This window comes from Homarus americanus, unplaced genomic scaffold (genome assembly GCF_018991925.1).
Source record: "Homarus americanus isolate GMGI-L3 unplaced genomic scaffold, GMGI_Hamer_2.0 scaffold24523, whole genome shotgun sequence".
Lineage (NCBI taxonomy): Eukaryota > Metazoa > Arthropoda > Malacostraca > Decapoda > Nephropidae > Homarus > Homarus americanus.
In genome coordinates, this window is record NW_024744357.1 from 161,933 (window position 1) to 176,803 (window position 14,871).

The 14,871-nt window shown below is 39.6% G+C and overlaps 1 protein-coding gene across 5 annotated transcripts in view; it reads left to right on the forward strand.

Annotated features, from left to right (window-relative positions):
- The window catches only part of LOC121877898 (poly(U)-binding-splicing factor half pint-like), an 88,960-nt gene that overhangs the window by 34,254 nt on the left and 39,835 nt on the right, over positions 1-14,871 (forward strand). For all 5 annotated transcript variants that reach the window (XM_042383846.1, XM_042383847.1, XM_042383848.1 and 2 more), the window contains 2 exons: positions 1,444-1,604; positions 12,426-12,595. In XM_042383846.1, coding sequence (XP_042239780.1) covers positions 1,444-1,604; positions 12,426-12,595 — 331 coding nt within the window. The remainder of the gene's footprint in view (positions 1-1,443; positions 1,605-12,425; positions 12,596-14,871) is intronic.

The following is a 14,871-nucleotide window of genomic DNA, read 5'->3' on the forward strand; positions in this document are numbered from 1 at the left end:
ACGACAATCCAAACACATGGCAAATATTGGATACCCATTCATTTCGCTTCTGCACATCAATTATCTCTTATCTTTTTCGAGAAAGGAATAGGTACACGTGCATGCTTAGAAACTAGAGTGGTGGTTGAACATTTTTTTTTTTTTTTACGGGGATTAGTCCACCCGGGTGCAGAGCGAAACTGTAATAATCATAATAATAATTTATAGTAAGTGAAATGTATAATAGAAAATAAGAAATTGAAAATAAAATAATAGGAGGCATGACTGTAGCACTACACTAGGTTTGGCATGCCTTTAAAACAATAAGCAAGTTCCAAAGTATGGCAGCATAATGCTTAGGCAGCACAGTACACAGTATAGCGATGACCGTAAATAAATGCGATTCAGTACGAGCGGACAAACCTGGTTAGCAGATTAAAGCACTGCGAGAAGGGAGAGGACAGTAGGGATGTAGGGGAGGGGTGAGCGGCCTGGCCGAGTGGCTTTCAAATACATATCTGCGCATCTATGTCACAAGAGATATTACTGCTGGTTCCGCCTACTCGGCTGGGTAAACTGCCATACTCTGTACTCGCTTCTCGTATTATCGAACAATATCGCTCGTATAAAGAATGTAAGGTGCAAATTCCTTAGCCTCTTACCATCAAATTCTCGTATAAAGAATGCTTGTACAGTATAACGAGATCACACTGTAGTTATTTGAAGATTATCGGTTATGTCTTGTTGACCAGTAAATCTGAAATTTGTGAACTTTACTTTAATTGTACAGTAATTAGAAAAGATACTGTACAGGCGCTCCTCTACTTATGAACGTTCAACTTACAAACTTTCAGAGATGCAAACATCATCACTGAGGGTGGTTACCTGCCAGAACAGGTGTTTCATGTGGATGAGGCTGGATTATTTTGAAGATAATTCCAGATAAAACAAACATTACCTAAGAGGAGAAGAGTGAGCCAGGTTTTAAGGCTGTATTAAAGGGTATAGCTGTACTTAATATTCATAATCTTTAAATTTTTTTACAATATGTTTGGTATCTACAAGAGTAAAGTTGGACTTACAAACAAGCCCCAGGAACGTAACTCGTTTGTAAGTAGAGGAGCACCTGTAATTGGTTTAGGGAGATATGATGGTTCTTGTCTCCACTGTGCCTTGCACCTTTTTCACTTGTGAACAAAGTTACTGTTGTTTCTCTATTAAACTATGTAGTCTTTCATGATACTGAAGGTCTAAGTTCTAAGTTCTTATCATTGGTTCTGTCTGATTTTTTGTTTTTATACTTAGTAGAAGAAAATCTAATAGAATAATTTTATTGAAACTGCAGATGCAGATATTGTGTATAATCATGCTAAGATCATCATTAAGTCATTGTTCAAGAGCAGATCATCTTTGCTTTCATATGCCTTTGTACACATTTAGCTAATGTTGTTGGCATGTTACCAGGTGCTGGAGCCAAGAAGGACGACGTAGTTCACCTACTAGGACAGAGCCTCCCGCGCCTCTCCTCCGACCAGAAGGACACTGTGGCTCGGGCCAAAAAATATGCAATGGAACAGTCCATCCGCCTAGTCCTCATGAAGCAGACTTTAGCACATCAGCAGCAGGTGAGTTATCAGTGGCAAATAACAAGCTTGATTTTGTTGTTAATGAGAGGGTACTTGGTTATATAACACATCTTTGAAGGCCAGTAAGTGGTATAAAAGAATATTAATAATGAAAGAGGAAGACCAAGAAGGTGATGGGTGGTGTACGAATGGAAATGGATAGCTAAAAGAAGCAGCCATGTACGTGAATGACTGGAGTGGTTTATGGGGATGCATGTGCTGCTGATTGGTGGAGTTGGGTTGTGTGAAACTACAGTACAGTCGTGTCGCATCTTAACCGTATAGTAAGTACATGGTTATATATATATACGTCAATAGCACATCTGGCAACTTGGCTGGTTAGGCCTGTTTCAGTTTAAATGTGCACCACATTCAGTATGTGCCCCCAAAAAACAAAAACATTATAATAGGTCAAAAACATAGATGGAATTAATCATTATTTAGAAGCAAGCACTGACCATGGGAGGGAGAGAGCTACAGCTGGTGTTTCCTCACTCACTGCTCTCTCACCGTCTCCTGTTAAATGGCAATGCAGTAATTTTTTCTAGTTTTTATTATTATTATTTTTATTTGTTCCTAACATTTACTGGTACAGACTATATCAATTTACATACAATGAATAAGTTCTTCTACACGAGTACCTCCCAGCTTGCGACACAGTTCAGACAATTACCCAGCTCAGCCGACTCACAGACGTGTGGCGACCACCTTGGTGGGTGTGTGTGTCGTGACGTCGCATCACTCATTTAAAGCCCATATAACCTAACTTCTCATAACACATTTACTTCCCATACATGCTCCTTATTATTCTTATTTTATAGTTTTATATTATATTTTCCATATTTCTAAGCCACATTAGAGTACAGTCGGCCCTTCACATACGCGGGTTTAGCATTCACGGATTCGCAAATACGCGGATTGCCTGGCCGGAGGAATATTCTGTACATTGAAGTACATTCAAATCACGCGCAGCACCGAACACTGCACACCGCCCGCTTCCGCTACCTCACACACACACACGCATAGCTCTCCCTCACTCAGTCAGTCTCGCTGTAACCACGCTTGTGTTGACATCAGCATTGTAGTTGCAAAAATATTACATTTCCGTGAATGTATTATATCAAGCACAGTATGAATAGAATATCACTAATATAACAGTATTTTAACCGAAAACTATTAAAAAAACGAGTAACATATCTTGAACATCGGAAGGTTAGGTAAAGTCTTTTGTTTTCATGTAGTTTATTCTACTTTACATTGAAATACATTACGTTTCAGCAAAACTACTATTTATTTCTGAGAATATGGAAATGTAATATTTTTGCTGAAATGACATACTTATTACAGTGGAAAGTGACGAAAGCAATGACTGTCGCTTTCTTTCGTTCAAAAGATGTTACCCTAATCGCTTTTTGAATGGTTTTCAGTTAAAAAATTGTTGTATTACAATAATATTCTATCCTAATTCACTTGTGATGCAACAGTTTTTTAACTGAAAACCATTCGAAAAGCGATTATGGTAACATCATTTGAACGAAAGAAAGCAAAATTCATTGTTTTCGTCACGATTTTATCCCACTTTCCACTGTAATACGTATGTCATTTTAGCAAAAATATTACATTTCCGTGAATGTAGTATATCAAGCACAGTATGAATAGAATATCATTGTAATATAACAGTATTTTAACCGAAAACTATTAAAAAAAGAGTAACATCTCTTGAACAGCGGAAGGTTAGGTAAAGTCGTTTGTTTTCGTCATGTATTTTATCCTATTTTACATTGAAATACATCACGTTTCAACAAAACTACTACAGTGAACCCTCACTTTACGCGGTCAATTGAACCCACGGCGGCCTGCGTAAAGTGAACAACATAACATATGGGATTAATTGAAATAGAGACCGGGCCGACCCCCAAACTCCACTTTTTCAGACACAATACCTACGTTGTAGTAAAAATAACTTCTTAATTTTATGATGGTATGCACACACAATTAATAATTAAGAGAAATATTAATAATATTAGGTTTTTTAACACTTACATTAGTAGAAAAGATGGCTGGGCACACGGGGATGGGGGGTTGGTTCCGAGGCAGAGGGCAGATTATTGGCCCTCACCTGTATCACTTGTATCAATTGTATCACTATCCACCACAGAGACTTGCAGGGCCTCTTTGTCAAACCCCTCAAAGTCCATATAAGTCCATATCCTCACTATCATTATCATTATCACTGACTTGGGCCGGCTGTGGTGGGTGGCAGGTGAAGAACCCGGTAATGTTTTGATGACTGGGCGACCTTGTGCGCACCCTGCTCGCGCCGCTCTCCGCGTAAAAGGGTACACACACCGCGGAAAGTGAGCATTCCGTGTTCGGCAGGGTACCGCGTAAACGTGGAAACGCGTAAAGCGAGGGTTGACTGTATTTATTTCTGAGAATATATTCATTCAGGCGCAGTTTAGGTAAAATATACATGCAATGTAACAGTTTTTTAACTGAAAACGATTCGAAAAACACGTACCCTCTAGCCCTGTTCAAGGAGAAGACAGGGAGGAGCTGTTTGGTGCTGAAGACGATGACAAGGAAAATGATTTTGATGGATTTTAATGAAAATATTCAGAAATATGGTATCGTAGTATTTATTCAAGTGAATTTAGGATAGAATATTATTGTAATACAACAGTAGTGACGATGTGGAGGAGGCGGAGGGATAGAGCGGGGAGGAGTGGTAACTGGCGGGAGCAGGGACGAGTGGAGATTCCAGCCAGTACATTACGGGTGTGCAGTATTAATTGTTTTTATAGCTCTTTTTGCATTTTAATATTAAATACTCTACATTACGTTTCAACAAAACTACTATTTATTTCTGAGAATATGGAATGTAATATTTTTGCTGAAATGACGTGCCTATTACAGTGGAAAGTGGGATGAAATTGTGACGGAAGCAATGACTCGCTTTCTTTCGTTCAAAAGATGTTACCGTAATCGCTTTTCGAATGGTTTTCAGTCGTGGGATTATGAGGCTAATGATAGGATAGAGTATTATTGTAATACAGTACGGTACAACCGTTTTTTAACTGCAAACCATTCGAAAAGCGATTATGGTAAAATCTTTTGAACAACGAAAGAAAGCGAAAGTCATTGTTTTCGTCATGATTTTATCCCACTTCCACTGTAATATATACGTCATTTCAGCCGAAATACAGTGACCTCTCGTTTAACGAACACCTCGGTTAACGTTATTTCGATTAACGAACTGCCTTCCATAAGGATCTTCAATTCGGTTAACGAAAAAAAATTCGGTTAACGAAGTTCTTACGAACCGACCTCAACATGTTTTCGCTTGCACTGACCAGGCAACCAGCTTTAGTATCAGTCTGCCAATACATTAATCGGTTCTAGGGCTTAAATTCCTTACTATTTTAGTAAATATCAAGAAGTTTATACTATTCAATAATTTTAAAAGTTTAATATTCAATTTTTTGGTCATTTTAACAATTATTGAACATAATTGAAGGTAAAGTGACTAGTTTAATGGGCGGCATCCAGCCTCTTAACACAGCAAACAGGAGTTAGTCTCTCTCTGTTTTCACTGGAGGTAACATCTTGCTTGAGACTCTCTTCAACTAAACGCTTTTTTTCTGTGTTTCCAAGCAAATTATTGGTCATTTTGAAATATATTTTACATATTGACAATATATAATGCAGTGCAGAGTTGATTTAAAGAAAATAATCTTGAATTACACCAAGAGAGCTAAAATTTTATGGGTGAAATGGCGCCATGGGGTGACTTCTCTTCCACCCCAATGCCTTCTCTTCTTCCTTCTCCTCCACCCCCATTCTAAATCCCATCATCATCATCATCGTCCAGGAGCCTTCTACATACACACCTCAAAGTAAGTGAACTTTTCTACCACTTTTGTTGAATTTAGGAAATTTTCGGTGAGCTGGAACCAATTACCCAAAAACCCATTGAAACAATGGTTTCGGTTAACGAACTTTTCGGTTAACGAACGACCTTCTGGAACGGATTGAGTTCGTTAACGGAGGGGTCACTGTATTACATTTCCATATTTATTTCTGAGAATATATTCATTCAGTCACAGTTAAGGTAAAATATACTTGTGATATAATATTTTAATGAAAATATGGTATCGTAGTTTTCTTTTGTTTCAAATTTAATTAACGAAGATTGATGTTTCAAATGTAATGAACAAAAATTTATGTACAGTATCTATAAATAAACTTTAAAAAATGAATACTTTATGTTTTACATCGTCCTGTGCATACCATACTATGCATTTGGCTACTTTGGGCTTGCTATGATGACGCAAGAGATCTGCCCTGGCGACTGTACCGACACTCACAGCTGGTGGTGCGTTGGTGCGTCGTTTCCATTGTTTACTGGTAGTTACTGGTAAATTTTTTCAACCTAACGAAATTATTTCCCGTTTAGAGGTCGACCCTCAATTTTTGGCCAAATAATTTGGTCTTAAAAACTCGAACTACACACAGGTATATACGGTAAATAAGGACATGGGGGACCAGAGGTTTTTTAGGGGGGGGGGGGCAGCAAAAGTCCACGGATTTTTAACATTCACGGGTATCTCTGTTACCTAACCCCCGCGTATGTTAAGGGCCGACTGTATTATAATGATTTTTTCACAGCTTTTATAATTTCATTACAAGTAACAATATACAGTACGAGGCAACTGGGCTGGTGCATCAGTCGCGAAGTTTATTGCCAAGGCCCTGGCTAGAACCGCCTCCATATACAATAAACCCACTATAATTTGGCACATATGGGGCTCTGGCCTTGCCAAGTTATCCCAAATTCCGACTTATCGAGGCATTTTCCCCCTTCCTACAAAAAAATACAACAATAAAAAAATATCAACCCATATATGTGTACAGTAAGTTCACATTGAACGTTAATCCTTTGAACGAATCCATACCATAACGAAAGCAAATTTTTACTACCCATTTGCTGATTAATGAAAGAATGTTCAACTATTATCGTAACCGCCTGATGAGCGACTGTGGGATAATGAGACCCTTGCACGTAGGACTCGATTGTTCTTTATTCGATCAAAACCTGCAGAGTACAAATTACATATGAGATAATTAATTCACTCGTATGTTCCTCCACTATTAACAACTACATATGATATATTTGAGTAGAGTAGGGTGTTAATCCATATAAAAACTTACGTGTTTAGGGTCTTATTAGCTCACTGGACGGCTAGAAACTATCTTCTGAACCCCACAGGGAGCGAGTTAGTCAGCCTTGAGGCGAGGGCAATCTGTTTCACATTTAACACCTCAGCAAAGTTCGTGTAAACACTCCCTCTGTGTCTCTCCTGTCTTCCTTTCTCTCTCTCTCTGTATCCCCCTCTCTCTCTCTTCTAGTTATCTTATTGTGGTGGTAACAATTATGAATGGTAAGTCACCCCAACCTTTCTACTTTCTCACCACCAGCTCCATGATCACCACCATTACCACCACCACCTCTATTATCACCACCTAAATCATATTTCATCTTTCTCCCTCCCTTCCACTCACTGTGTCTCACCCCGACACTCTGGCCCTCTCACTCATTCTACTGATTGTCATTCTTGATAGAACAATATTGTACAGTATTTTATTTTGTTTATTTGTATTCTCACTATAATTTAAAATTTATGTAACTTAATGTAGAAGGAATACGACATTCACATATACTTACACTCAATTTTGTGGGTAGACATCAGCTGTTCAGTTGTGGCTGCAGCCAGTATTACCAAATAAACCGATTGACACATCATCACCTCACCACCTACCACATCTCCCCTTATAATAATAATAATAATAATAATAATGAACGGTTTATTAATAGAGTCGCAGTCAGTGGCTGAAAATATACAAACTTACATGTGATTTAGACATAATAATATACATTCAATACATTTACTGGGCTGTACAGTACATAAATCAGGAGCTGTTTATCATTTTAACAAGAGATGGGATGGTGCTGTTCTTATATCTATCAGTGCGGGCTCTCATGGGCTGAATTTTGTTGTAGTGGCGGACTGTCGGTGGCAGTAGGTGGCGATGACAAGGATGGTGCAGTAGTCCACTGCCAAATCCTGCTTGTGCGTGGTGGTAGAGGTCACTGAGGGATGGCATTTCCAGGGTGGAGAGAGCGTTGTTGTAGCCGGAGTAGCCTGCGCCGAGCATGATTCTGCAGGCCCTCTTCTGTACCTTCTCTAGCTGACGTTGTTGGGTTGAGTTGAGAGAAGACAACCAGGCTGGTGACACATACGTTAATTTGGGGAGAATAAAGGCGTTGTAGATAGTCCTCATCTCTGGCGTGGGTGCCCCAAGTGACCTGAGTCGCCGTAGCATGTAGAGTCGATACGAGGCTGCCCTGACTGTGTTATTTACATGGGCCTTCCAGTCCAGTTTGTGGTCTATAGTTACCCCCAGGAGTTTGGCAGACTGCACTAACTGGAGAGGATGGGCACCCACTGTAACTGCTGGACCTTGCACTGGAGTGGTGGCGGTATTGAAGTGCATGACTACGGTTTTGGTGTGATTGATGGTGACCTTGTTCTCCGTAGTCCATGCCTGTAGCCTGTCCAGGGTGCCTTGTAGCGATGAGTAGTCCGGTGAGGTGTTGTCCACTGTAACCCCCACAGTGCAGTCATCCACGTACTTCCACCTGTGAGGAGTGACCGATAGAGCGCCGTTGATCAGGATTAGGAACACTGCATGTGAGGTGTTGGAATGTGGAGAAAGAACCCTGAGTGAGCTTGACGATGCTCACTCAGGAAATCGGTGAGCCATGAGACCAGGTTGGTGGGCAGCCCTAGTGCAATGGCCTTGTTGATAACATTGCAGTGATCAACAAGATGAAAAGCCTTCCTGAAGTCAACAAGGGCAACAGCCAGTGATGTCTTATGTTTTTTCAAGTTTTTGTGCAGAAAATCCAGGAAGCTAACTAAGCAGTGTGATGTAGAGGAGGTCCTCATATTGCCAAATTGCGATGGATCAATTGACTGATAAATACTAGCAATTGCCCATTCAAAAACAGTCTTCACAGAGTAGACTGGGTATGGGGGTAATGGCAACTGGCCTGAGGTCACTAGGGGACTGTGGTGTGGGGACCTTGGGGATAGGGGTGACAAATGCAGTTTTCCATTCTTTAGGGCATTTGCTTTGTCTGGGGTTGAAGAGCCTTTGGATTTAAATTTCAGGAGTTTGTTGGCAATTTCAAATGGTTGAACACTGGGATGGGAGGGGAGGAGAGGAGGGTAAGTAGGCTGGGAGGAGAGTGAGGTCAAGACTGGGTAGGGTATGACATATGGTAGCAAAGTGGCTATTAATTGTCTCATCTGCCTCCTCACTCGGTAAATGAGAGATATTGGAAATGTGGGAGACTGACGGTGTGTGTGCACATGTGTGTGCCTGTGTGTGTGCACATGTGTTTGCCTGTGTGTGTGTGTGTGTACACACACACACACACACACCACTGCTTGGCTGAACTGTGGCATCACTTAGATGATGGTTTGAGTGTGAAAGGAGCTATTTTTTGTACATAAAATATTGAAATATTGTATTTTATGATATGCTATGTATTAATTTTATTGTTTATCACAGCAATGTTTGCTTAAAAATCGGAAACACTGCTACAGGTGTCAGACACACAACTAAATGACTTCAGTTACTTTTGGATTGGACTAAATTAGAATTTTTACCAAAGGGGACGAAGTTGGGATACCTGGTAGATTCGGATAATTGGAATTCAGATTAAATGAATTGAATTGCATATTAAATAAAATCTACGACATTGGATTTACCGTAATAGTGGAGTCGTTCTGCATACAGTGGCCTGACATGAATGGGAGGGGTTGGTGGGTGTTCCTGGGTCAGTACTGCAGGAACCAAATTTTACCAGGGAGTACTAAATATTAAATATGGTGCCCTAGATACACTGTGGTGCATTGTTATAGTACTTTATACCCAAAATATTGGGGCTCTATGGCACCCTCCCTTCTCAGATCCATGTACTGGGTAGCATGAGCCTGCACACACCCGGTCACAACAATAACAAACACCAGACTGACCAGGCATGGAATGCAGTGCAGCGAGTGTTACCCACGTGGCCAGATACGCCAAGATTTTCCCAGATAATTTATATACTGTATCTCGGCATTTCTCGAGTTATACTATAAAACTTTCCGAGACCATATCCGTGCTGAGTTATATGAAATTCCGAGTTATCGAATGCCAAGTTATCGAGGGTATACTGTACATTCAATTCTCACACATAAACACCCATGTTCTTTGATTTCTCTTTTTACATTTTATTTTATTTATTTCTAAGCCACATTAGAGTATTGTAATGATTTTTGGACAACTTTTATAGTTTTATTACAAGTAACAATATACGAGGCGGCTGGGTTGGTGAGTCGGCCACTTAGCTTATAGCCAAGGACTTGGCAAGAACCGCCTCCATACACGTTCACTTCTCAAACATACACACCCATTTTCTTTGTTTTCTAGTTTTATGATATATTTTTTATATTTTTAAGTCACATTAGAGTATTGTAGGGATATTTTTACTTTATAGTTTCATTAAAAGCAACAATAAGTGATGCGGCTAGAGTGGTGAGTCTGAGATGTAGTTATAGCCCACCGCCTACACATACGTGTACTACTGGTGCATAAACACCCATGCTCCTCATTTTTCTTATTTTATAGTTTTATATTTTATTTTATTTATTTATAAGCCGTATTGTTTATATAGAGTAGAATTATTGTAAAAAAAAAGGCCGTTTTTTCTGAGAGCCACGCCAGGAGTCAGCTGGCTGACATGCTAGTCAGCTGTAGCCTGTGAGCAATGGTAATGCATGTTGCCATTGTTACATGCAATGAAACTATGAAAGTTGTGAAAAAAAAGTATTTCAATATTCTGTGACTTAGAAATGAAGAAAATATAATTTAAAACTATAAAATAAGAAATGTGAAGAGCATGTGTCTGTATTCTGTGTGGGAGGTAGTAATAATAATAATTGACGGTTTATTGAAAAAGTTCTGCAGCCCGAAGGCTGAAAATATACATTGGACATAAATGACTTATTACATACATTGGTGGTTTAACAAAAGCCTTCATTAGAGAAAGGTAAAGGAACATACAGTGAACATACAGATTACTGTAGGTGTTGAACAGCAAAAACGTAGTGTAGTAACTCCTTCCCAGATGGTGTTAGGAGGGACCTCACGTGGTGTAGTAGTTCCCTCACAGATGGTGTTATGAGGGGCTTCACATGGTGTAGTAATTCCCTCACAGATGGTGTTATGAGGGGCCTCACGTGGTGTAGTAATTCCGTCACAGATGGTGTTATGAGGGGCCTCACGTGGTGTAGTAATTCCCTCACAGATGGTGTTATGAGGGGTCTCACATGGTGTAGTAATTCCCTCACAGATGGTGTTATGAGGGGCCTCACGTGGTGTAGTAACTCCTTCACATATGGTGTTATGAGGGGCCTGACGTGGTGTAGTAATTCCCTCACAGATGGTGTTATATGAGTGAGGTCCCAGGCCTTCCTATCGTAGACGGATTAACACATCGCTGGGTGTTGGGTCTCACGGGCCGTTATCACTGGGTACCTGGGACCTCGCTGTGTGAAGGTTAACTTGGGTACGACTGTTACTGTTGAGTTGTTCTCACTGACTTAAGCACTGTTCACCACTGTTCACCTCTGTTTAACACTGGTTCCATTCCTCTCCTAAATGAAATAGTAACTTCTGGAGGAGAACATGTTGATATTCCGGTGGGGAGGAGGGTTCAGGGGAGGGGGTTGGTATGGGCCAACATAACAGTTGACCTGGCTGCTCCGAGAGGAGCGCCAGGTACGGCTTGACCCTTCGGTGGTCAAGGATGATCGTAAGTGTGGTAGCAGTGGGCAGTTTGTCAATAGCTCATCTGGTGACTCAGCTGGTTAGGCCTATTTCAGGTTAAATGCACACCACACAACCACCTCTGCTGTAAGCTTACTTTATCCTTTTTGCCACTGATTATCAAGTTGATTTCAGCAGAGAATATTTAGGAAAATTAATGAAAGCATAAAAAAGCAAAAATTATACAAGATGGGGCACACACTGCATCACAGCTCAGCTGGGATGTGCTGCTTCTGCTGACCGACCCTTAGGAACTGTTGCTAAGGGTCAGTTGGCAGAGGCACACAACCCAAACCCCTCCCCTGCTCAGTCAGTACACGTGGCAGCAGAGGCCAAGAGAGACATGAGTGGAAGAGTCTCCCCAACCATACACACCTACACTCACTGCGTCTTTTTTTTTCTCCTCAATTCAAGTGCATAAAGTTGAATGCGCATATGATGCGACATGACTGTATACAGGGATAAACACTATAGATATCTTAGGCCTTGTTGTGGAAGGGGAACATCATAGGAAAATATCCGTTATAGCCATACTGCAGTATAATGGTAAAGGGCATGCCAGAGTTCATAAAAAGACCTTTGTGAATTATGACAATATTTATGAATAAAGGAATGAATATTGCAAATTAGCAACTTTTCAGTAATTGTTTAGTTTTTGTTAAGAAGTCACATGTTGCATTTACCATTTTTTTGTGAGTTTGCAACCTAATTTGACTTTAATACACCTATTTTAAATTTAATCTATTTTAAACCCAAATGATATGCATTATAGTTAACCATGGAATAAAATTTATTTGGTACATTCAGGATTAATATGGTATGTTTCAGTGCCAGCTGGATCTTGGTAATACATTGACATTTTTTTCTTTGTCTCCTCAGCAAGCCAAATCCTTACAACGACACCAGGCGCTAGTTCTCATGTGCCGAGTGTACGTTGGCAGCATCAGTTTTGAGCTCAAGGAAGACACCATACGCCAAGCCTTTGTTCCCTTCGGTCCAATCAAATCTATAAATATGTCTTGGGATCCAGTCACACAAAAACACAAAGGGTATGTTTTTATTTTTTATTTTGTTTGTACGCGCATGCATGCATGCTTACCGGGTAATTCCCCAGTACGCCCAACTAGTATGTACAGGAGGGTGCATCTCTACTGTGGCCTGAAGTCATAAAAGCATATATTGAAAATAGTAGCCACCCTGTGCTACAACAGAAAAGGGCTTGCAATAGTGAAAAATGAGAGAGAGGTATATTTTGTAACATAATTTATGCACATCTTTTTTTCCTGTCCATAAGTTAAATTTAGGGGGCATAGTGAATTAAACCTGTTGATTTGTCTCACTCTGTAGATGAGATAGTTTCTGCATGATAACATTTAAATTTTATACAATGAGCATCACTTAGCTTTATTGGTACATTATACATTTAGTGGGGTTAAGTAAAGCACTTATTAATTTGTGAGACAAGCAAGTACCAACAAGGGAGTGGTGAAAGTGTGCTGCTCCTCAAACTCACTACCCACACTTGAGGCACCTTAGAAAGGAGAAAACTTCTTATGGAGGGGAGAGTAACTACTATGTCTTAAAGGTTCACCCACATTTATACATTTAAATCATACTCAAAAACAGGTCATCTGTCGTATAATATAATTTACCTCCTGTAGTTTTTTCTATCTTTTTTTTTTAAATGTCAGAATTGACCTGCCATAGTTCAAGAGCATTTTCAACCCTTAATCCTCAAACAAAACACTGGTAGCTCCCTTACCTCTGTTACAAAAAAGTAGCTCCACACTCATGCAAAAAAGAAAGGTACCCCCCTCTTGCCCAAGGTACTTTTGAATAGACTGGATTGGGTGGCTAACCCACGCAAGTGAGTAGATCCAGACTTTCATGTTAATCCGGACTCAATCTGGATTAACAAATTATTCTGGAGTGGTTAGGTTAGAAAGAGTCTGGATTAAGAGGGTTTTTTTTACTTTACTCTAATGTGGCTTAGACATAAAGAAAATATAAAATAAAACAATAAAATGAGGAAAATGAAAAGTGTGGGTGTGTATGTGTGTGAAGTGAACGTATTTGGGCTGTAGTAACTGCATCACGAGCCCAACTATGCTCCCTGACACACCCCCATATGATGTCATGGCATAAACACAGCTACACATTGCCCAGAAGATGTTATGAGTGTGAAGGAGCTATTTTTCCTTCATAAAATACGTGCTATTGTATTTTATGATATGCATAGTATAAATTTTATTATGTGTCATATTAATTTGTATTAATTTTTGATGTATGCAATATGAAACTTGATCAGATGGGGCACACCTTTTGCTCACTAAATCGTCTCTGAATCACATTGTTTAACTTCAAAACTGTTGATCACAAACTTGTAAATTATTATTAGGGTGTACAGTACTGTACTGTACTTAATGTTTGCCGCCCTGCCATTTGAACTTGTTGTTTGCCCTCCGTGCTTTGGTTTTATCCCTAGTTTAGCGATATTTTTGCATGACGTTTGGTTTTTCAGGAATGCAACCACATTGTGTCAAAAGAATATTGTGTAACTAATGCTGAAATACTGTTATGTTTTTTACATATTAATCCATTAAATGTTAATGAAATGATAATTGTCCTGGCAGGATATAAAAAATAAATGTTAAATACTTTATAGTAAGATTATAGGCATATGAATTGTAAATTTTGATGAAACTGAACAGACAGACAGTAGAGTGACTCGCTTTTTGACTGTTGTGCCCTAATTTGATATACAGGCATCCCACGGGTTATGGAAGGGTTCCGTTTCTGAAAATCTTTCTTATCACAAAGTCATTTTTCCCATTGACTCCCATTATATAAGTTGAGATGCGTTCCTGTGGGAATTTTTTGCAGCCTCAAAAATGTAACACATATATAAATGGAAACTGACACATAAAATGATTCATTCATGATGTATCATGACAATAAGTGCATACGCCTAAATTTAACTCGCCAGAAACGATGTTGAGTGCTGCTGATGGTGGTGAGGTGAGGTGGTGCGATCGGAGTTACTGGAAGCTACCGTCTTAAAATATCATGTTTATTGTCCAACATAGTTCCTTTATGGAATCTTATATCACCACTGCTTTCACTTGAACTTGATGGTCTTTTTCCACTCATCTTGAATAAGGGTACACAGTAACACAGATGTATAACTGAACACAAATTGGGGAAATTATTCAAACTGAGCAGCACCATTGTTGTGGTGGCTGCTGGCAACTGGGAATTTGAACCGCCCTCCAGCCATCTTGTAGCTACCACCAGAATCCACGTGAAATAAATTTCATAATTTTGA